This window comes from Pezoporus occidentalis, unplaced genomic scaffold (assembly GCF_034315485.1).
Source record: "Pezoporus occidentalis ecotype Australia unplaced genomic scaffold, CSIRO_AGI_Poc_V1 ctg184, whole genome shotgun sequence".
Classification (NCBI taxonomy): domain Eukaryota; kingdom Metazoa; phylum Chordata; class Aves; order Psittaciformes; family Psittacidae; genus Pezoporus; species Pezoporus occidentalis.
In genome coordinates this window covers 431540-455028 of record NW_026913683.1, presented here as the reverse complement: position 1 = coordinate 455028, position 23489 = coordinate 431540, and the positions used below count along the sequence as shown (strand labels likewise).

The following is a 23489-nucleotide window of genomic DNA, read 5'->3' as shown; positions in this document are numbered from 1 at the left end:
TCAGCCTTATCGTCGTAAAAAAGCCACCAAACCCCAGAAACGAATGTACAACTGTATTCCAATAAGAAAACAACTCCACGACTTCCAGAAGAGGAAAAATGGAGTTTTAAATAGTATTTCAGTCTGAAGCAGAGAGCCTGTCTAGGCTATTAATGCTTGGTACAGGTAAGTTTAGTGCCTAGGTGGAAGTGCTGTGGCTGAGTAGGAGGGAGTGGGTTAATACAACTGTGCTGTGCCAAGCCTTTTGCTGCAAATGGAGCATCTCTGTGCACTGTTCCAACTTGTCAGGAGGAGGAATGTGGATGTTGAGACTGTTATTACAGGGTCTTCTGAAATCCTTATGCAGGTAGTCTCAGAGTCTTGCTTAAAAGGCTGTCTAAAATGTTCAGGATTGTGAAATTGTCATCGCTGTCCTGAGATTCTAAAGCCTGTAGCTCATTGTGTTAGGATATGTATTAATTGCTCATGCAATTCATGTTGTAAATGGTCTTAATGTATTTCAGAAAAGTGCATTTAGAATTGTCTGTCCTTAGTCCTGAATGACAGAAGGGTGTTTGGACAATTTAAAATTGTGTTACACAGACCAACTGCTTATTTACTTCAACAAATAATCGAATAAATATGTAAATCTTGCGTGATTAATTGGCCTCCACAGATTTATGATTTTTTTTTGGTGTGTACATGAACTGTGGTTTGTTTTTTCTCTAGACAAAACATTAGCAGAAATTTGAACTTGTTGCTGAGGCTTGAACAAAGGCTTAGTACTGAAATGAAAATCTGATGATCCCTTTTTTAAAGAGAATAAAAGCTGGAATTCTTCATGATGAGAAATGCAGTATCAACATAATCAATCTAGCAGCATTGCGTTGTAGCTGAAAACGTGCTTAAATCCCAAGCCATACAGGTGCTGTTTGTGAGTGAAACATCTTTCATATAGTTCTAAGATGAAATTACCCCTGAATGAATAGCATCTTCATTTATCTTCAAAACCTCTGTGCTACCTGCGAATCTACTCTTTCTGCATTCTACAAGAATTACATTATACCATTAAAGCAGTGTTGTGCTGCAGTGTAAAATAGATTGTTTTGGAGAATGAACGTGGCTTTGCTATAAATTACGTTCACAGGTACAAAGGAATTTGTTATTTTGTTTAAAATAGTCACAAATATAATTAAGCTCTTAATTTATGTTAAACTACACATGTGGCCATTACCATAACTGGATTAGGAATTTAATCTGTCACTCAAAGAGTGATACTGAACAGTTTTCATTTATAACCTTAGACACACTATTTCAGTTACAGGGTCTGCAGCTGTTTGATATGAAAACTGAATTATTCTGTAGATTTGTTCATGGTTTTTAATTTTAAAATGTGTTCCTGCAATAAAGTAGAGAATAACTCTTTAGTTGTCATCACATATTTTCCTTTGTATGCTCATGAAATAATGTAAAAATGAAAACAGAAAATGCCTTTCACTCATTCTTACAGCAGTATTGTGTGAGTGCTTTTAGAAGTGCTGCTGAGTCAGACATGGCTTGGAATGGCTCACCCTTTATTAAAAACTAAGCATGAATATATCTGCTTCAAATGAAGCCTGGAGTGTGCCATCTGAAAATAGTGTTCCTCATGTGGGAACGTAAGTTGTGAGCTATTTGAGTCTAGGCATAAGTAATTTCATTCTTGCCTCTATCTCAGATACTGCAATGTGGATATGATTTACATTAAGTTGTAACTAATTTTTAATAAGTATATGTGTTTGCTCATATGTATTATTCTGAGAGGGAACTGGAGGGGAAGAGGAGAGCATTGTGGTGGAACTCTGACAGGGTGATTCACTGCCCACTGTCTGTTACGTTTCCTATTGATGGTGTCCAAACAGGGAGGGGAGGGCAAAGGGGAAGAGAAAGCAAGAGTAAAAATGGCATCTAAAACAATTAACTGTAGGAAAAAATAGAAAACTCCTCCCTCCCTTTTCTTACTCCTTTCCATTGTATTTCATGCATAGTAATTTTCCATCCTTGTCATCATAGAAAGACACAATGGCATCCCTTTCTTGTATTGTTTCAAGGGCGGCAGCAGCAGCAGAGATGAGAATGTCAGTTGCGTGAGAAGAGGATGGAGAGGGTGCCATTTATTGAGAAGAGGATGGGGAGTTGTCCTGTGCCTGGCTGGGGTTTCTGGGCTTTGGGCTTTTGAACTGTGCTAAAGCAGCACAAAGATGATTGCTGTGATTATTTTTTTTTTTTTTAGGTAATTGGAATCTAACCTATTACCTACATTTTGAATTTGAAATTGGGCAGGCTATAGGAAGACAAACAAGCCTTAAGCTGATATTGTCCTTTAAGCAATGCTGTTGTAAATGTATTCTCTATCTCTGGCAGGTGTCACCTGCAATGATTGAAGTGAATGATAGGTATACGATTGTTGCCTAATTTTATAACTAGTGTCACCTCAAAGCTTCCTATCAACCCTTTCATATAGCTTCTGATACTTCATTTTCACAGAGCAAAACATATGAACTGGTTTGTTCTGCACTGACTTTGAGAACAAAGTGGCTCATGCTACTTGCTGGGAGGAGAAGGCAGGGCAGTGCAAGACATAGGCATGTGTGGATCAATGTGCAGTAGGACAGAAAAGGCACCGAGAGGCGTCTCCATGCTTTTTCTTCAGTTTGTTTTTCTTCCTCCATGGCTCTTTCTGTCCTAGTCTGTAATGGTAAATATTGGGAGGGCAGGGAAGGGCAGGCATAATTCATGTGGCACATACTTTTTGCCCTCTGTTCTGTTTTTCCTCATGGACTTGCAGCAACTCTCCACCTCCCTGTTAGAGGAAGGTCTTCCATTAAAAACAAGATGTACAAAGGCAGTAGCAACTTTTTAGACTTGATGCTTTCAGTCTTGAAGAAGAGAAGAAGTTCACTTCACAAGTGCCAGAAGTGTAGGTAATGATACAGGTAGAGAGGCTGGAAGAGTGTGAGAGGGAAGACAGCCTGCAGGGAAGCAAGACAGAGAGCATAAGTGGGAGAGAAGCTGACAGACCCTACTAAGCAGGATCTTTATTTTTAATGCCTTTATCTGTTTCTTACATTAACTTCATCCAAAGAAAGGACACACTTTGTTCCAGAAATAACTTAGAGAAAAGTATTTGTAGCAGACATGATATTAAACAGAAGTTACTAAACTGGACAGTTTTCCAGGCATCTGCTTCAGTCATTGACTGGTGCTGATACTGCACAAGAGATTAGGACCCTGTTTTCAAAATGACAGAAATGCAAATAATCAGTGGAATATATAGATAAAGGAAGCACTCCTGCTGATGTGAGGGGAATAAACTCAGTTCTTCACAATCTGAGATTTCATTAACCTTGTTTTATGCTGCATTAACTAGTATAAGCCATGAAATTACGTATTCCGTTTGAAAGCCTAAGCGTTTTGGTTTGACGTCCTTCAGTTGTAGTGAATTCTGTATATTTACGCTTGAACTAAGTTTTCTTTATTTGTGTAAAGTGTGTTGGGCAGTCATCTCTTGATCTTCTGTAACATGGGCAAGGGGAAAGAAGAATGTTAATCCCTTCTCTTTATGAATTGATACATATAGTTAACTCTTTGGGTAGGTGGTAAGCATACCCCCCCCCCCCCCCCCCCCCAAGTTTATGCTTTCCTGAAGGAATTTAGTTCTTTCCCTGCTTCGAGTTTATTTGAAAGAGTTGTTTTCAGAGTATCGATAAACATTTTCAGTGAGCATCCTTACAGTTACCTTGGACAAAGGAACTTTATCTAAAGTAATGTGTACCAGTTTTACTACAGGCATGAGAGCCAATACCCTCCACCCCCATTCTGAAGAACTGCAACTGCCGTAGTATTATTGCGTGAGAATCCCAGGTGCTGGAATGGATCCAAGTTGTGGCCAGCTAAAGTCACCCTGTTCATTCTCTGGTAGTACATTTTTATTTCCAGAGGAGAAAGAGCAGGAAGTTTAATACTGTTCTTTGGAATGAAAAGCACCTTTGAAAGGCTGTGCTCAGTTAAGTGTTTTATTTGTAATTTTCCTGTTACTTTCTTATCATTTTTAAGTGAATTTTCACAAGGGTTTGATTTTGTGTCACTTGGAATTCAGTTGGCCCCTTTCAGTCCCTTTTTAAGTTGATCAGCCAGATTTATGATGTTAACAACAATCTCTGATGTGCAAGAATAAGCCTGGACTTATTCTTTCAGATCTTTCAGATTGCTCAGCTTTTGATGCTGTGTCTTTGAAGGGGTGTTGATATCTTAATAAATTTCAGCAGAACTGCACTGGGGTGGTTTCAGACTTCAATCTCTCACCCTGCACTCCAAAAGCACTCAGAGGAGCTGAGCTCACTCCCTTTAGCTTATGGTTTCTCTCACAAGAAAAGCAAGGGTTTACTTGTCTGCTGAAATTATATGTGTGAGGTACCCAAAGGGAAATGAGATGCTCTGAGCTGGAATAATCAGTGTTCCACCACATCTTTTGGCAGAGTCGGAAGACATTGCGGTCTGATACCATCTGCACACCAAATGTGCTGGTTCCTTACATTCTACATGAGAATTCAAAAAGAGAGCAAATCCTCCCTTGATCATTAGACTAAAGCATTAAATGAGATAGACTCACAAAAATTGCTGCTTTGGCCTGTTATCTTTAATATTGCTTTGATCTGTGCCAATTTCAACTATTTTGGTAATAGTTCATGCCACTTTCTGTTGAACATCAGTTATCTAAAATCTAATTTATGTAGTTTGAATGTATCAGAAAATAAGATACAAGTTTTCTGGTGCTAGATGTTTTTAAGAATGCATTGGTCATGATTCTTGTCTATCTCTTTTCCTAAAAGAAACCGTAATTTCCATAAATACGAAATGCATTCACTGTGCTCTAAAACTCAAATACCTGTGTTGTTAATACTGATAATTGCCAAAGCCTGTTAGTTCAGTGAAAGCATGTAAGCTCTCTCATAGCAATGCAAATTGAAAGGCTTATTTCTTAGGTTGAGCCCTTGTGGTTTGAGGTAGTACTGTCTCCTTTTGTCAGTTGACATGTATTTTTAGCTAACTTGAAGGCTATACAGTGGACCATTAGCTTAAGCTGAATCAAGAAATTGATACTGGCCTACTTCTCTAGGTAAAGATTAGTTCAGCAGTGTGGATCCAATAAGGGCTGAACTTCTCTCATACTGTGGAGCTTTCCTTTGTTTTTCTGCAGAATGATATGTAAATTAAAATTTAATAGGATACAAATTACAGCATGACGTATTGGTCTTTTAATTCCCTGGGCTTCTGTCTTTTTAAACATGTGATAGCAGGATTGTATTTTTTTTGAAAAAAGGTTTATTGTATAGCATTACATGATTTTTGTCTTCAACTCTTTCATTATTCAGTTTCATCTTGTTTTTGAATTTCATTACTATTTCACTACTCATCTTAAAGTCAATCCTAAATATGGACAAAGTCTGAAGTGGAATAGGTGTTCACATGTTGAAGTTAGTTCCTGGAACAGGCCTCATAAGGCTGCTGCAGAGGCAGCTGCAATGGTCAGTGTTTGTGAACCTTGCGGGACTGCTGGTGTGAATGCAGAACTGGATGGACATGCTCAGTTTTAATCTTGAATCACTCTTCAGTTTCTCAAGCTCAGCCCTGGTCATCAGTTTCATTAGTTTCATTAGAACTGAAGATGACTATTCCAAGGAAGTTTCCTCAGGTTTTTGGTTTGGTGTTTACTTCGGGGTCTGTATTTTTTTTATATTTTTTTTAACCCCACTGAAGGTAGAATGACTTATTTCTAAGCTTACCAGAATCTGCACTTTATTATACAGAATAGTGAGCATTTTTATTTAGTTAATATTTGTTCCCACATTAGAGCTCAATTCTAGTTCAGACTTCTCTCTCCTCTTTTTATTTTTATTACAAAGTGCAAAAAAGGCACATGGACACAGTGTGTTTGCATTTCTGAGATGCCAAAATGGCAACGTATTCTCAATCCTCTTTGCACTAGGCCAGAGGCTGAAGTGGAATTTTCCTGCCAAGTGTAATAAAGGTTCATATTCATTGGTCTGTGGATATTTACTGAGAAGAAGGAGGGAGATAAAGTTCAGATTCAGATTTTTGATGGAAACTTGGCCGAACTCTTTACACTGAAAAGATTCTATTTATAGTTCAGTCTCTATGCTGAGGACTGTTTTTGGTAGAAACCTTGTACTGTGTAGGAGCCAATATATGATGTGATGTACAGTAGGCAACAATTTGCTCAAGCAGCTCATGTAACTTCAGTTTTCTGTGCCAGTGTGTCTTATTTCTGATATGTTGATATGAAAAAGTAAAAATTGTGATCTGTTGACTCACCTCCTTTTGCTTAACTGTGTCTCTGCACTTCCAAGCTTTTCAGTTATTTGTGTGTTGCCCTAACTCCAGTGCAGTTCAGACTTCTGAACTTGCAGTGAGAATAGTACATGACAGTTAAAAATTAATCTCTAGCTTAATGCAGAATTTCAGAGTTAATTTAGTGCCTTACTGTGAAAGAAATTCACTCAGTCTAGACCAAATGGAATTTCACATATTTTTGAGATGAAATTGAACAGCTAAATATTAAGTAGTATGGTTGAATTTTGCTGTACTCCTCTTACCCAAAGGTGAGATTCTTAAGACCTGTTGTTTGATGCCATCAGTTCCACAGCACAGTACTGTTGAGATGATTCTGTTAGCTACTGGTGGAGCCTTCAGAAGAACAGAGTCTTTGTACTAGTTAAATTAGGGTGTATATTTTTGGTGGGTTAGATTGTGTCCAGGAATGTCAAGGGAGCATTTACTCTAAACCAAGTTTCTGCATTTTTGTCCATCTATTTCTAAAGAAGTTGCGTATGAAGCCCCAGTTTGAGCAGAAGACATGATGGAACAGCCTGGACATTGCTAGGTCTGGAGGCCATCAGACAAAGGAAGACATATAAGACTGACAGACCAATTCCTTAAATTCCATTAAAGAATTAGTCTTTTGGGTACTATTACAGTTTGCATGGACTTTGGGATGCTAAGACAGGAAGAGCCTCAATTTTTGGTGGACTCTGATGGGCTCTCAAACTTAAAATGCGTGGTGATGTCCAATCTGGCTAGTGCTTTGTATTTTCTTTAGGTGATAGTTGCACCTTTAAGCAGTAATAGAGGTTCTAGTTGGGGTGAAGCATACTAGAGACCAATTTATTGGTAAATAGTGCAGGACCTGCAATATATGGCTTATGTTGACCATGACTGGTACCCTCTCTTTGTGTGTCTGTCTATATGTCTCTCTGTCTGCATGTATATGTAAAGTAATTGGCTCTTAAAGTTAGGCTAAGGAAATCAAAAGCTGTATAAATCCAGGTTTCCAGGGGATTTTGCAGAGCCTCCACAGTTCGGAGGTGGCTTCTTGTCAGCCATCATCAATGTCTTGTGTAGTAGCTTGTCATCCTAGTTCCTTGCTTTAAACTGGGATTTGGATTTGAGTTAGGTCATCTAAACCTGCAAGAGCCAATGTTGTAAAGCACAATGCAGTTCTTGGATTTTTTTTGGAAAAGGAACAAAGCTTCTGGCTTTTTTGCCCAGATTGGGTTGAGGTTTGGGTACAGATGACTTGGAGAGCAGGAGAGAGGGGAGGGCTGTTTGGGTTATTTTTGTTTGTTTGATGGATACTGGCAGAAGCCCCAAAGTTAGGAACAGGGCTGATACCAGTGTTAGTTCTTGCCTTATGGTCTCATTTAGTGCAGAGGTAAGCAGTCTCAAGGTTAAGGTTTAGGTTACTTTGATGTCTCTGATTAGGGTCTGAGCATCTAAAACTGAGAGAGTGCAATTTACTGCCAGGTCCAGCAATCAGAAGAGGTAGGAGGAGGCTCAAGTAGAAAGTGCTGTGTTGCAGCAGCATTTTTCTTCATGATGGTAGCCTTCTTGGTTTAGGCTTTTTTCACCTCAAGCCACTGTGGATAAACAGGTATAATTTTGGAATCTGGAATTGTGACCTGTCTAATTGCAAATTAAAAATGATTGCTAGGACTTAGCCGAGATGACCTGTGAGAGACTCGAGAAATTAAGAGGTTCCTTATTTGCCATGTTCTGCCCAAATTACAAATATTTTTCTTGATATTTTGGTATTCAACAGAAACATACTAAGGATTTTGTGGTGGTGGCAGGTGCTGACAAAAATTGGTATCCTACTGAGAATGCTTTGAATCTAAGTTTACAGGTAGAAACAGTAAATTGATCACTTATGCTGTCTGTGATTCACATAAGTTAAAGATAGTAAATACTTCCTCCCAAAGCAGACTTGTGCTCTGACAGTAGAGCACGTAGAGCAAAACCTCTGCTAGCAACTGTAAATACAATCATAGAATGGTTTGTGATGGAAGGGACCTTAAAGGTCACCCGATTCCAACCCCCCTGACATGGGCAGGGACACCTTCCACTAGACCAGGTTGCTCAAAGCCCCATCCCAGCCTTCCAGGGGTGGGGCATTCACAACTTCTCTGGGCAACCTGTTCCAGTGCCTCACCTCCCTTACAGTAAAGATTTTTTTTTCCTCATGTCTAAATCTACCCTTTTCTAGTTTAAAGCTATTACCCCTTGTCCTGCCATGTAATGTTGGATGGTGCTGTATGTGCTTGCTGTTACAGAACATGAACTTTGTTAGCCAGCTTTAGCCAGGAGAAATAACTATTATTCTTTTCAGGAGGGTTAAAATATCACTTAATTTTATACAGCCACAGCATCTAATTGTGTCTGTCAGATACCGGTTCTTTGCTCATCTTGAAAAAAACAGTAACAGTAGATGAAACTTCATTTGAAGAATTCCAGTCAATGACTGGATAAGAAACAGTGGTCTAAGAAAGTAAAAAAAAAACCTTGTTTTTATTTTACCTACCCTTTTTTCTTCCTAAAAGTAGTATGCAAGGATCTATACTTTGTAAGCGTGTGCTAAGAGCTACCTAAAACTAAGAGAAATGTATTGAGAACACATTTGTTTGTCACTGGTGTATTAATACTTTTTAAATGTGACTCTTTGTTTCCAGGCCTTTTTACAAATGTGCAATCTGCCAATCCGGGTGGTTTGCAGGGCAAATGCCGAGTACATGTCCCCATCTGGTAAGTGTGGCCTTCATTTAGATTACTATGTTATACCTCCATTTTGATGCCATGGCAACTACGCCTTGTCTTGCTGATAACAGTCGGTCAGTGCTCCTGTGTGTGGGTTGCCTTCCCCCCTCCTCTCCAGTGCGGTTTCTCCTCTGCAAACAGTTAAACCAGTCAAATGCAAAGTAACGCTGGCACAATGTATAACTGCCCTGTGGATGCAGTACCTATATAGAATGCTCGGACAGTTCAAATGCCTGGTGGAAACCTCTCAAGTGCCTGAGGGTGGTTGAATTCTAAAGCAGAAAAACATATGTTTCCAAAAGTGGCTTTATTCTGCATCCAGGGAATATTCCAGTAAATGCTGTTATGTCTTCCCGTTGCTGGGGTGAGACAATGTTATAGAAAGATGATCTTTTTCTACCCTCTCTGGGAGATGATTGCCAGGATGTTGATACAGAAGAAGACTGAAGGGTGCACTGTCATTGTTAGGGGTGACAGGCAATTTTAAATCATCCGCTGATCCATGAGACTCTGGAAAAAATCCAAACCCACCAACAGTAAATTATTAGAAAGGTGACTGGTTGCCTGAAAACATCAGAGGCTGGCCTCAGAAGGTTGCCTGATGATCAGAGTTGCTGAATGCGGGGCAAAATGTCTGGCAATCCTTGCACCCTGTCCTGGATTTTTGTTGTCTGAGAGAGGTTTTTATTTACCTGGTACCTGGCTTTGGCTGATGACTGCCACATGGAAGTGCCTGTCAGTATATGTCTCCCAGCTGCATGGGTTCTGTTGCTGCTACTGATACTTTGGTCAAAGCAGTGAAATTATGCGATTTATAAAAAAAACCAAGTTGGTTGGTAGCAGTGAAAAAACAGCAAAATATGGAGATACATGAATTGTTTGTTAGTAAATAAAGGTAGCTTTGAAACACTGAATCCATGCATAGAGGAGCCTCTTATGTGCACAGAGGAGTGTCTTGCATGTGCAGGAGGACTGGTGACAGTTGCATGCTATTACTTCTCTGCCACTTGCACCCTTGTCCACACTTGCTGGTATCTGATGTAATTTGGGTCTGAACACTTCCTTCTTCTGCTGAAAACAAGGAGCACAAGAGGGAAAACGATGCTGCTTCAGGTTTAAATGCAGGTAGAAATACATGTGTTCTTTTTGCCCTTATTCCTGCAGTCATTATTTTTATTACTATTTTTATTCACTTGCCCCATTTGCTTTCTTTATATTGGTCCTTTAACAATAATTCAGACATGATTTTAATTTGTTCCCTTCTCCCTCCTTAGTACCTTGTCTCACAGCAGCAGCAGAGAGAGATCTGCATCTCACCGTTTTGTGGGGGAAGGTTATTTATGTCATAGTCATTGTAATGACAAAACCCATTCTGAGGGATTTAGGAGTATGATCTTGGTGTGTGAAGCACAGTCTGGTTTAAAACACTGAATTCTGAAGCACAAAGGGGTCTGTGTTTCCTTCCGCAACATGCAGCATGTGCATGCAGATGAAGCCTTTGTTGGTGTGATGAACTTCATTTATTGCCCTTAGGCTGATAGAGCCAGTGAGAAGTGAATCTCATGATTAAGACCATGACTGAATCTGCTATTAACATGAACAGTGTTTGAGCTAAGCTGAGCAGTAGGTTGTGTTTCAGTGAAAAGAGTGAATGTATTGATAATAACATGTTTGGAGTCAGGTGGGTGCTGATCTTGTTCTTTGGGCTGCCTCTTGAGAGCAGTTTGCCCACAGTGAGACGTGGGCAAAGTAAAGTAAAAGGGTTCTCTGCCCCACTGCACTGTGCAGACTTATTTACTGCTTTTGGGCTTGGGGATTGTCGTGGTTTAAACCCAGTCAGGTAATTCGTTCGCTCACTTCCCCCTCTTTTCTTGCCCTCCCCCTGCTCTCGGAGGGACGGAGAGGAGAATCGAAAAGAATGCAACTCCCACGGGTTGAGATAAGAACAGTTTAGTAACTAAGGTATAACACAAATCACTACTGCTACCACCAATGATAATAATGATAAGAATAACAAGGGAAGAGAATACATCATCTCACCACCAGCCGACTGATAACTCGCCCCCCCCCCAGCCTGACCAAGCTCTGACCGATACCTCCTCCAGCCCCTGCAGACTCCCAGCCCTTCCGGCTAACTCCCAGTTACATCCTGGGCATGACGTGCTGTGGTATGGAATACCTCTTTGGTCAGTTTGGGTCAGGTGTCCTGTCTCTGTTTCCTCCTGGCTTCCCCTCCTCCCTGGCAGAGCATGAGGCTCACAAAGTCCTTGGCCAAACCAAAACATCCTTGTTATCAGCTGTGTTCCCGAGCTGAAAGTCAAAACACTGCACTACACCAGCTACCAAGAAGGAGAAAAATGACTGCTACTGCTGAACCCAGGACAGGATTTTTTCAGTAATACAAAACATCCAGCATTTTATGGATTATTTCAGGCATGTAAATAATCGTAAAGGATTTAGTCTTAAATATAAGGTTGATGTTTATCAATTGCACTTGGATGAAGATTTGCAGGACAGATAACCTGGTTAGGGTGGATTGGAGCAGGAGCCCTCAGCTTCACACCCTGAGAGCTGGGAAAAGGGGTATGAGGCAGCTTCTGGGCTTGCTGTGTGTAACAGGGCCTCTTCCTCTTGTATCTCTGCTTGCCTTAAAGCTTTAGCTCAGTTCTGCATGTAGGGAAGGTTACTAGGCATGCAGAGTTGGGAGCCCTTCACACCCTGACAGGTTCCATCAGTGATACAATTATTTCCCAGTCTCCTTTTCAGGACTGGCCATTTTTATCCCTGCTCCATGCTGGACCCTGTGGGCTAAGCTTCATAGTCTGAATGTTGAGCCTTACTAGGGTTAAGTTTTAACCCCATTTTACTTCCATGATGATGAAGCACCTCCTTACCCCTCCCAGCTCCCCAGATTGTGAAGCTGTGGGTCTCATACTGAGAACCTCTTCCTGACCGCAGGACCATGGGGCTAGAAAATGCCAGCTCACAACTGGAGAGTGAAGATTAGGGCAGCCAGTAGGAGCCAGCTGGCCCAGTTGTTGGAAATCTGAAGGACTGGAGGAGGGAGAGTCAAGACCCTTCCTTGCTGAGTGTGTGCTTGCACTTCCCCCTGCTTGCATTCCTGGGCACAGTGCCACATCTCCCGTCATCTTTTCAGCAGCCTTTTCCCCTCAAGTGGGTTAGAAGGGAGGGTGGGAACATGTTGTGTCGTAAAGCTAGCCAAAGGCTCTGTCTGCTTTCCTGGGATTTCCCAGCTGTACTTCAGAGAAACATTGAAGTAAGTCTTTCCAGCAAAGCAAAATCCATTATTAAAATACAAGTAGATAGATTTCACTCAATAACTTTGAAATACACAATTGCAAGTATTATGTGTAGAGGAGGTTCAGAAAGAAGAGGATGTTTGTTATTACAATGTTCTCTGGGTGAGCTATGCATGCTAGAGCTTTGCATGTGCTCATTTGAAAGAAACAAAACCCTGCTGATGTTCAGGGGTACCTACAATATTTAATTGCTTTGAAAATTGTAAATGATGTTTTACAGGTATAAAAGGCTCTTACTTAAAATACATTTCTCATTTTACAGGCAAAGTACCCTTTATTCATGTGGGAAATCAAGTAGTATCTGAACTTGGGCCCATAGTCCAGTTTGTAAAAGCCAAGGTAATAGTATGTTGTTTCTATCAATTAGTGAATAGCATGTTAATCCTATTTAGCTTTGTGCTGATTTGGTGGTCTCTTCTGTAATGCTTCTTAAAAGAAAGATATGCTGGAGTAGGAGTTTGTTAAGGTGGAAATGTTTTTCTTTGTCATTTACTCAAATTCTGGAAGTAAATTCTATGCAGCATAGCTGTATACCAGTGCTGGTCTCTGGGACTGTTCTGTCCCTGGGTCGTGGAGCTCGTAAGCCCAGAGCTGACTGGTTTAGATCCTGAAATGTCAGATACCTGTCCAGATTTGCCTTTACTTCCCCTATATTTTAAAAACTACTGTATTTTCACTGAGCAGTTGGTAAAGCTGTATCACGGATATGAGTTTGGGTTTACTCCTTGCCACAGATACACACTAACGAGGAAGCTGTGTGCTCAAACTGTTTTCACCTATAACTGATAATAGGCTATATTTCTTGCAGATTAGCTATGTTATGTTATGATGATTTCTTTTTAATTCTTAAGGATGTGTGTAAAAATTGCATATGTAATTTGTTACTGAACTACGTAAGAGATCGGGTTCTGAGCCAAAGCTCATTGACTTAAGAAGTCCTTGGGTCAGGCATTGCTGAATATACCAATATCCTTTCTTCCATGTGTGTCTTTTTTTTTTTCCTCTTTTCCCCATTAGGGCCATTCTCTCAGTGATGGATTGGATGAAGTCCAGAAAGCCGAGATGAAAGCCTACATGGAATTAGTCAATAATATGCTCTTGACAGCAGAGGTACAGCAAACCATAGTAACTCCACATGCTTACATAAGTAACTATAGGCAAGAAAGCTTTAGGACGTTTTCCTATATTGGAAATACTTCTTGTTCTTAGATTAGGTTGTTAACTTTTGAGGAGAAAGGAGGCAGGAATAAATTCTCTGTGTGCTATGGGTTGCTTGCTGAATGAAATGTTCTTGTAGACACAAGCCAAATGTATAATCTCCTCACCTAACTGAACTGTGTCGTAGCAAAAATAGTAACCAACTGGAAAATGCCAGTGGTTCCTGCGAACCCACCCAACCCACAGCTGGCCAGGCACCCTGCTATCACCTTCCACAGTGTATGTGCTCACATGCCTAGTGGGAAGCTGGATTTGTGTCCATGGCCAATTAACATGATGCAAGCCCAGCATGGGAACAGTGTTGAAAATGCTGGGAACCTGCAGGTGGCAGGTGAGCTGAGGGCTGGCAACCTGTGCACTAAGTGCAGCTTGGGCAGTGGGAATGGGTCTATGGTTGCAGTTTGGATCTGGTACTGGTAGAGTAAGCACTAGGAGCTGGGCTTTTGTCTTCCAGTTTTAAATTCTTTTCTACATTCAGAGGTCTAACAGAAGGAATGAAATGGACATTTAATCTAATATAGAAAAGAAAATTCTAGTTGTGTGAAATGATTGTCTCTGTATTCTCCTTTATTAAGAAGTTGTGGTAAGTGTTCTTTCTGTTCCTAGCTCTATCTCCAGTGGTGTGATGATGTTACAGTAGAGGAGGTGAGTGGTTCTGTGGCATTTATCATAATTAAAATTTAATGAGAAAACACTTTTGCTCACAATTGCAAGTCCCTACTCATAAATGAAACATTGAGGTTTATATCAGTAATGATACAGTCTTTTCACTTTAATTTCGCTTGCATATACATTTTAGGGAAGTTGTGTCATTACTGAAGGTAGCCAACTGCATAATAGATAGGGCTTTTGTATATGTTTCTGAAGCAATAGTTTTAAATGGTTGTGCTCTAAATTCTGCGCAAATAATTACAGCATATGACACAACTCCCTTTATCTTCTACAGCTCCCTTTCTGATAGAAATTTTTGAACATTAGCTGTTTTGTGCTTAGAGATATCTGTGTTTTCTTGTATGATAACACAGTACCTCTCTGTTTTTAAACAAAGATTACTCACCCAAGGTATGGCTCCCCTTACCCGTGGCCTCTTAACCGCATTTTGTCCTATCAGAAGCAATGGGAGGTAAGGCGAAAGATGAAAGCCATTGGATGGGCTGGGAAGACGCTTCAACAGGTCAGTATGAAAAGTGAAGCTTATTTCTTTACTATGTTTTTTTTTTCTTTTTTTTTTTTTATTAGCAGCAATAAATCTTAAATTATGTGCAACCTGATGGGGTGGGAAGAAGTATGTTTTGCTATGAGCGTACATCTATGGAGATGTTAGTTTTTTAGACTATAGTCCTGAAAATAGGTTGTTAAGTTACAGCCCCCACTTCCTGTATGATGTTAATAGGCACACTTTGCAGGACTGCGGCTTCCCTTGTTAGAGGTCTGAAAAAAAACCCTTCACAAAGCAGTTTTGAGGTGCAAGTTAGTATCTTTCATTAAGCTGTTATAAATGTTATGGGAAGCACTTAATCAGAATTGCCTTATATCGAATGTTAGATTAAGTAACACTTAGCTACCTGCCTACTGTATAGGTCTGACTGATTTTAACAGCTTTTGATGTTACAACATTATATGTTCCATGTTCCCACAATCAGTGCAAATAGAGTAAGGAGGTTATTTTTTGCAGTGTTGGTATTTCCTGACAATACAGATTTCTTCTCTTTTGTGTCTTTTGATAGGTGCTTGAAGATGTAGATCAGTGTTGTCAGGCTCTCTCTCAGCGACTAGGAACACAACCATATTTCTTCAATAAGCAGTAAGTTACTGAAATATTACATACAGAAATGTGAGATACAGATATGTATCTATTCACACACACACGTATACATGGAAAACTCCTAGTTTATTTTAATGTTACATGATTAGTTGTGGAAATACGAATGTGTGACTGGAATATAAGCGTGACATTCCAGAAATAAATAATTAAAGGTCTTAAAAGAAAAGTTTCTGCAAGTTTCTGGTGCTTTTTTTTTTTGTGGGTGGTGGGATTTTTCTTTCTTTTTTTTGTATTTATGGTTACTTTTGCTCCTGCTTGTCTTCTTTACCATTTACCACAATTTATGTAGGCTACAAATGTACACTGTTAGTTTCTCACTTAAAAATTATACATTTAAAGCCCTACTTGTATTTCTTGGATAATCTCTACTAGGAATGAATGTACATCGTGCTGTCCAGGACAGCTTGTCTTGCCCCTGTTAACACTGGGGCAGTTCTTAATGAACTAAATTAATGTGAGGGTGCCTGTGATTTTTAAGTTCTGGGGGAGAAGCTAGCCCTCTATCAGTAAAGGATTGGTTGCAAGCAAAAGCTGAGATTCGCATTCCCAGGGGAGAGAAAAGGAACAACTTGGTCTTCATGGATGTCCTCTGCTTTCACCAGTTTCTGCCAATTGCAAAACATTTTTTTTTCCGCCCTTCCCTCCCCGTGATAATTCAATATTCTTGAAATGTTACGGATTCAGACATCATTGCATTAGTTCCCTATTGTCTCCTGTGCATAGACTGGACTAGAACTGCTTGGGTCTGGATTTCAGTTAATGGTATTTGGATAGGTGGACGTCTTCAAAAGGCAGTATATTGTCTTGGTTGCTTTTCTGTGCACGTGAGTTTGCCCCTTAATCTCTTCCAAGTTGAAAATGGGTGGGTGGTATAAATTGAGTGGATACAGAAATATGCATTATAGAAGACAAGTTTGAATTGCATCTTCTCAAATAATTCTTGAACGTAGTATATACTGAATTTTCTTCCTGTATTTCTACAGAATTGTAGCTTGGGTATTTTGTTTTTGTTGTTTGTTAACCAGGTTTCAGTTACAACCAGTTTCAACCTTTAAGTTCTTTAGCACTCTGAAATATTACAAACAAATTGTGTGGTTTTTGTCCAGTATTTTTCAGTCTGTGACTTCTGGGAGCCTGTAGGAGGTAAATAAGAAAAGCAGTCTGTTGCTGACGTATTTAAGTTATTACACAAGGGTCCACATCTCCACTGGAAAGTTCTTAGTGATCCACAAATAGGCAAAAATTTGTCAGTTAGAAAACCCTTGTTCTGCTTACCTTGAACACTGGTATTGAACGACTTGAAGTTATAAATGTATTTTGAAAAAAAAGAGCACACATGGGCTAGTTATATACAAAGGTCCAAGATGGCTATTCAGAAGGCTTATACTTAAATTAAGGTAGGACTGAAAGCATTCAATAGACAACTGTTTCCCAAAATACCTGTTTTCTTCTGTGTAGTCCCCCTTCAAAAAAAGAGATGTTTTCAGCTGCTGTCATCCTGGAGCTCCTTTTATTATTGGTTGAACAGTTCCTCACTATGTAAAAGCACAAAAAGACAAAAAGGGAATTGGGCATTTATGCTTCCCCCCCTTCTATATTTTTTTCCCTTTGTGAGATAATATTTGGGGCTTTTGGATATACGCCTGCAGAAGAAAACCTCTTAAAATAGACATAATGATCATTTCCCCTTGTTACAGAACTGAAAGGTGGAGCATGATTTAAAGTTGGGTCAGTAACTCTGTCCATTTTTAAAAGTGTTATTTCCACATTTTGAAAGCAAAGAATGATGCCATAGTGAGAACAAGCAGTATACTTTTATGCTGTATGCACAGTTTTAATGTATTTAGTAAGCTCAGTGTTGCCTGATTCTTTACCAATTCTTAGATTGTGTAGCCATCAAAAAGTTATTCAGAACAGCAGGGTTTTTCTTGAGGACTTGCCTTCCAAAATACCTGTTCTATTTTTGTGTTTGTTTTTACAGACCAACTGAATTAGATGCTCTGGTATTCGGACATCTGTTCACAATCCTTACTACTCAACTAACCACTGATGAACTCTCTGAAAAAGTAAAACACTACAGTAACCTCACAGCCTTCTGTCGACGAATAGAGCAGCAGTACTTTGAGGGTAATGATAAAGAGAGCTCCTCAACTGCTGCAGCCCGATCTGCTAAGAAGTCCTTACTGAAATAAGCATGTTGTTTGGCAGCCGTGTGAATTGCATTTCAGTGTTGGGGTTTGTTGTTCAATGGATTGATTTTGAGAATGGAAATGTGTGTTAGCTTTTTAAAGCTGCCAAATCATTCTGGAGCAAGAAAAACCTCTAAATGCGGGTTTTGTGTTGTAGAATATGCTGTGCACATTTAACCTGAAACAACTGTGTGGGCACTTCCATTTTAGAAACCTGTTTGCCACTTACCCTAAAGTGACCTCGGAAAATGTTGTATCTGTATTAAAAAAAAATAAAATACTTCAAAAAGTTTCTCTCTCATCTTTTCAAATACCTTTCTTACGAAGTTTTATGTCTATGTAGTTAGTGAGTGGGATCCTACTGGCAGGAAGATCCTGTTGTTACCTAGTAGACTACAGTAAACTAGTTATAATTACTAAGATGGGAATGAAAGGACTCTTAAAGATCTTAAATTTGTCTGCCTCAGCCAAAATTCATTCAGAAATTGGGTGAAAAAATTGTCTTGGAGCTCTGGAGCACACAAGTGATGTGATTTTATTCAGTCAGTTCTTACTTTGTGTCAAAAGTAGCTCCTGGCTGTAATTACTACTTCTTATGTGTGTCCTGTTTCTGCTTTTATTTCTTGTTCATCTTTGGATTTACATTTTTCTTTCTTTCCTGTGATCTCCCAGTTTTAATCCTCAGCTTGTCTTGCTCTAAAAATGAATTTGCTGGGTAAGATCTGTCTCACTGTTCCGATTTCCAGTATGTTAATGTTGCTTCTGAACTTTGAAGTACTTGCTGAGGTGGTTCTCTTAGCAAAAGCACTTTGTACGAGCCTGTGGGTGGCATGCCTTGGTCCCTCTGTCTCCATGTTATCCTATGGTACATATAGGCACAATAATGAACAGTAAACAAAGAAATATAATTGTGGTGCCCCAAGACCCCTGGCAATGTGGAACTTTTCAAGAGAGATGTCCTGTGTGTAGGCAAGGACTTGATCTGACTAGTATTTCTTTGAATGCATTAAGTGGTAATTTTCTGTTCTGCTTTGTCAGTTGTCCTTGATGCTTTTTCCCAAAGCACCAACCACCCCAGGAATGTGCCGGTGGCAAAAACAGCCCTTGTGAAGTCCTAGGCACAACTGGGAACCAGCTCAGGCTGTTTGGCTAGTTGGAACTGCCGAGTTTTCTTACTATGAAATATATTCTTTTGACTGTAGTACTCTATGTCAGAATACTTAACAGCTTGAACTGGTTATGCAGTGGTCATGAGATTTTTGGCCATTTACTTCTGTCCTAAAATCTGAACAGAAAGCAGCTGTGTATCTTGTGCTGGCTGAGTCTCCCTTGACTGTGCCTCATGAACCATTACTGCTTACCATATCCTTACTGCAGGGGACCACTCTTGTCAGCTCAACGGGAAAATGGAGCTGAATTCTTACTTCTTTTCATCAGTTTTCATTAAAAAAAAAAATCAATTCCTGCTTTTTGTTGCAGAATTCCTACTGGAGTCAAATTCACATAAGCATCAAAGTGTAAGAGGGTCTTTGCCTTTTATCAAATCACTCTTGCCCGGAGAAGAAAACTGCGCTTGTCCTGCATTTCAGTCTTAAAATTTCACTTGTGTATGTTGAATACCTTTTCAAACTAAACCCCGTTAACTTTTGACTGCTTATTGATAATTTCTGCCCTCAAAGTGGTCTGTAGCTATGAACCCAGCTATTTCTGTTGAACCTGCTTTTCTACACTAATGCAACTTTTGGAAAAACTGGAAAAGAATTTGTTGTGGCTTTTCTTCTTAGTTTGGGAAAAATATGATGATATACACTACTTTGAGAGAACATTCTCTAATAATTTCTAAAGCTAGCAATGCCATGGTGGTGGGGAAATCCTGTGTGAAAGCTGAAGTATCTTAATCCAGAGCAATTAAACTTGCCTTTTACCTCCTGCTGTTTACAGAGGACCATTCATGAGTACATTTATAACCTAGATTCTGTAGTTTTGGCAGTTGTTCTTTTACCAGTAGGCAGAACTCCAGGAGTAGTTTACTCGCTGGATTTCTAAACCCACCTATGCACAGGTATTAACTTACATGCAGTCTGAAAAAGGGCAGATGGGGATGTATTCTTCTTCTTTTCAGGCTGTAGTGGCCATGAGCTGCCTTGTAACCTTTTTTTAGCAATTGCTTTAGAACAGCATTGAATTAAACCATGCTTTTATATTTTGGCAAGGCTTCCTTGAGGCAGATCGAGCTCTGGTAATACACCATTTTGAATGTTGAACAGCTCATTATTGCAAATGTTGTTTGGTAACATAGAGCAAGCTTTGTAGCTTCAGAGGATAAAAAAATCCCACTGAGGTAGCCATATGCATTAACCCACTTTGAATGTCTCATCTAATATATACACTCAAATGCTGTGGAAGTGGTTTGGCAAAAGACAGATACTCATCTGTTACAAACAAATTTTGTGTAAATCCACCTGAGCTGCTCAGACTGCACTTAAGGATACAGAGACAGGCAAATTACTGGCATTTTCAATATTGAAGTGTTGGGACAAGCAGAGACTGAGCTCTGGAAGCTAAACTGAATAGTTTCTGAAAGTTTAACCACCCCTTGTTCCTTGTGTGTGACTTTGATAACTTAATTAGTAAAACAAAATTAAATGGGGAAAAAACATTCCTTACTTCCTTGGCTGAAGAGCATACTTTATGTGGCATGTTTGCCACAGGCTGCACCTCATTCTAAGCAATACCTAACTTAAAACTACATGGAAAATCTTGGCTTTGCTACCAGTGTTGAAAATAGCTATTAAAATCCTAGCTGAAGGACATACTTTGTACTTCATAAATACAAAAAAGCATTATGCTTTCTTTAAATGACACTGCTAGCATGACTAGTGCTACAGAGCAGACTTGAGCTTGGAAGTGCAAGGGCCAAAGCTTGTACTCCAGGCTATAACTCCAGTAAGCTGCAATCCTACACAAGACACGAGTGCTGAAAGGACACAGATGCTGATTGCCCCGAAATGCTGTGAATAAACTGGTGAAGAAATCAGACAGCTGAAACTTCTGAAGTTTCCCAAAATTAAGAAATGAAGTAGATTTCTAACAGAAAGAATGGCAGGAGCAGCTGCACCATGGCTTAACATACATCCTCTGAGTATGCCCCACCAGGAACTAGGGGAGTCACTCAACCAAAACAGTACAGAGAGTCCTAAAAGTGCTCAAAACTACAAGTGGATGGACATTACTGAGCCTAAACAACGTATAAATCACTTGCCCCTTGTGGTTTGCTTCTCGCAGTCTTTTGTTTCACATAACAGTAGTTTCATAGGGTTGAGCTAAATGTTAGTTGGAAAGTAGCAGACACTTTCCTTGCCTGATGGAACTAAAACAATTGGGAAAGTCCTGGTGAACACAGAGCTACTCCTCCACTCCTAAAATGCTTCTTTGGGGTTCTGGAAGAGACTGATCCCACTCAGCACAGTTACCTGGTTGTGTCCTTGCTGCATTTTGGTGTCTGGGTCCTAGCTGAAACACACATGGTGCCTGTTCAGATGTGGAGGTCTCATTGTCCTGACCAGCACAGCAGTGTATGCATGGCTAAACTGTAGATCCTGCATACCCTGCAGCATGGCATGTACAGCACAGAAAATGGAGCAACATCTTGCTCCACCACAAGCTGTGGCAAACTAGCTTGGATTTGAAAAGGGCCAGGATTTCAGCCACAGGCTAATTTATAGTTCATTGTTTCCAGCTGATGGCCCTCCCTGAGCACCTGGTTTTCTGTCCCTCTGCAGAAAGCTCTCTGACTGGGGAGTCTCTGATGCTACATTGTATGATGAGATTTCAAGACATGTGAAGGAGCTTTGGTGGTAGCAGCTTTTGCTAGGACCTATCACTCTTCACGTATCAGTAAAACATATAATACTGAGTGGTGTTAATGAGATTCTAATCTGCTGTTTTTCTCTGCCTTTTATTTTGTTTCTCCTCCTTCTCCCCAAGGAAAGAAAAAAACCTGGCAATCTCCTGCCTCTTAGATGTACTTCAAGCTCAGTGTTGTGGTAAAAAAGGAGCCTAGCAGGGCCCTGCACATGGAGAACGCTGCTGAGCTGCACTTAATGATGCCTCTTAGGATCAGCTGTGCTGCTAGAAAACACTTCATTTCCTGTGGCTTTCTTTCTTTATAAGCAAAGTGCAGCTCCAATGGCTCTCCCAACAATTAGCACCCACTTGTTCTGCAGGTTTGAAGTTTTTTGCATTAGTCAGGTTGAGAAATTCATGGTATTAATCATGACTGAAGTTGTTATTTATCACCTGCTGGGTGAGAAATAATAATTTTGGCACTACTGGGGCAGCAGGCCAGAAGTACCAAATTAAGTAAAACATCTAAACAGTAGCAAGGATCATTTCTCTGATTAATGAATTGTTACAAAGAAAAAGTGCTACTCGTTATCTGATCTTAGGATAAAAGTGGGAGTTGGAGGTAGGAAGCATTAGCAAAGTCAGGCTGTACCCTGGTGTAGTTTGGAACTTTCCTGGCTGATCTCTCTTCTGTCGTTCACTAACTGCGAACATGCACCCATCTGCGTTGCAGGGTTGCGGTACTTGGCTCACACACCCAATGCCAGCTTCTTAAAGTAGTATTTGGCAGGGAGCTCAAGGCCTGTTGTGTAATCGCCTCGAAAGAACTGTTGAAATGACTTTAACCTTCTAGGGCTTGTCCAGGCTGGAAGTTTTGCCATAGGAACAGTTGCCAGCCTGGCAAAATACCACTGTCTGAAGGCAGTAATGGTGCAGGAAACAAAACCAGTGACACCAACAGAATTATATTTACGCCCAGGTAAGTGTATCCATACTGGGGCTGTCAGTCACCTATGGGATTAAAAGAGCCCACAGATTCCAGCTGCGTGATCAGAAACATTTCACATATAAATACAAAAAGGGTTGGCCTATACAGAAGTGGTTACATTGAGATAAGGCCTGTGTGTGCTGCTACAACCCTAAGCTACCGTGTCACCATGACATATCACATTGTCTCCCTGCAAGACCATTGCGGGGAGCTGAGGACTTGACCTCATAGCAATACCCACAGAAATGCTATTTTCTGTGTTCATAAATAAGATGTAAAAACTGACTGTTAGCCTTGAATTGGTTGAAGAACCCAGCCTGCAAGAGAAGTGCCACTGAAAGTAAGCAGAAACTTCAAGGGTAATTCTGTTTGCTTGTTGAGAACACAAGAAAAAAGTACAATTTTGACCAGGTTTTCTTAACTTCAAAGCTCTCTTCAATGGCTGGCCACACCATTCTCTCACTGCTAAGATCAACAGTTTTTGTCACCGATACATAGGATTATTGCCCAAGATTATCTTGTGAAAATTATCTTGTGAAAATTATCTCAGATGTTATCTCTTGGGCTGTTACATTAAGAGCTGCCCACTTTCTTTTCTTGTCAAGACAATAAAAACTTCCCTTTAGGTCCACTGCTGTTTCTAGCCTGATTCCTGCAAATTCCTTTGCAGTTTTTATTGGCTCCTTTCCTTAGAAGTGTGTAGCATCTTGATCTACAATGCCTTCTAGCCAAAAAGTGTATAGCTGAGATTGCCGACTATCTGCATGATCTTTTTCGTTTGCAGTTTTAAGTCTTTGTTGTGGCATGTTTAAGGAACCAGTTGATGAAGATGAGCAATTTGGGGCATTATGGGAAGGGTACGTTTTTATCTACTTAAATAAACTTCTCTCCAGCATATTTTTTGTAGGTTATAACATTTTGTAGAAGGCAGGCAGGCTGCTGGGGGGGGTGTGTGTGTAAACATCACATACCTG

The 23489-nt window shown here is 40.1% G+C and overlaps 1 protein-coding gene and 1 long non-coding RNA gene across 4 annotated transcripts in view; both read left to right on the top strand.

Moving 5' to 3' along the window:
- MTX2 (metaxin 2) overlaps positions 1 to 17973 on the top strand; it is a 52582-nt gene extending 34609 nt beyond the window's left edge. For all 3 annotated transcript variants that reach the window (XM_062615830.1, XM_062615828.1, XM_062615831.1), the window contains 7 exons: positions 9045 to 9117; positions 12712 to 12788; positions 13467 to 13559; positions 14274 to 14312; positions 14716 to 14841; positions 15395 to 15471; positions 17474 to 17973. In XM_062615830.1, coding sequence (XP_062471814.1) covers positions 9045 to 9117; positions 12712 to 12788; positions 13467 to 13559; positions 14274 to 14312; positions 14716 to 14841; positions 15395 to 15471; positions 17474 to 17684 — 696 coding nt within the window. In that variant the 3' untranslated portion in view covers positions 17685 to 17973. The remainder of the gene's footprint in view (positions 1 to 9044; positions 9118 to 12711; positions 12789 to 13466; positions 13560 to 14273; positions 14313 to 14715; positions 14842 to 15394; positions 15472 to 17473) is intronic.
- On the top strand, positions 2923 to 8775 carry LOC134162229 (uncharacterized). The gene is made up of 2 exons (XR_009964262.1): positions 2923 to 6467; positions 6678 to 8775. It is a non-coding gene; the product is annotated as an uncharacterized LOC134162229 (long non-coding RNA).
- Positions 17974 to 23489: the final 5516 nt, after the last annotated feature.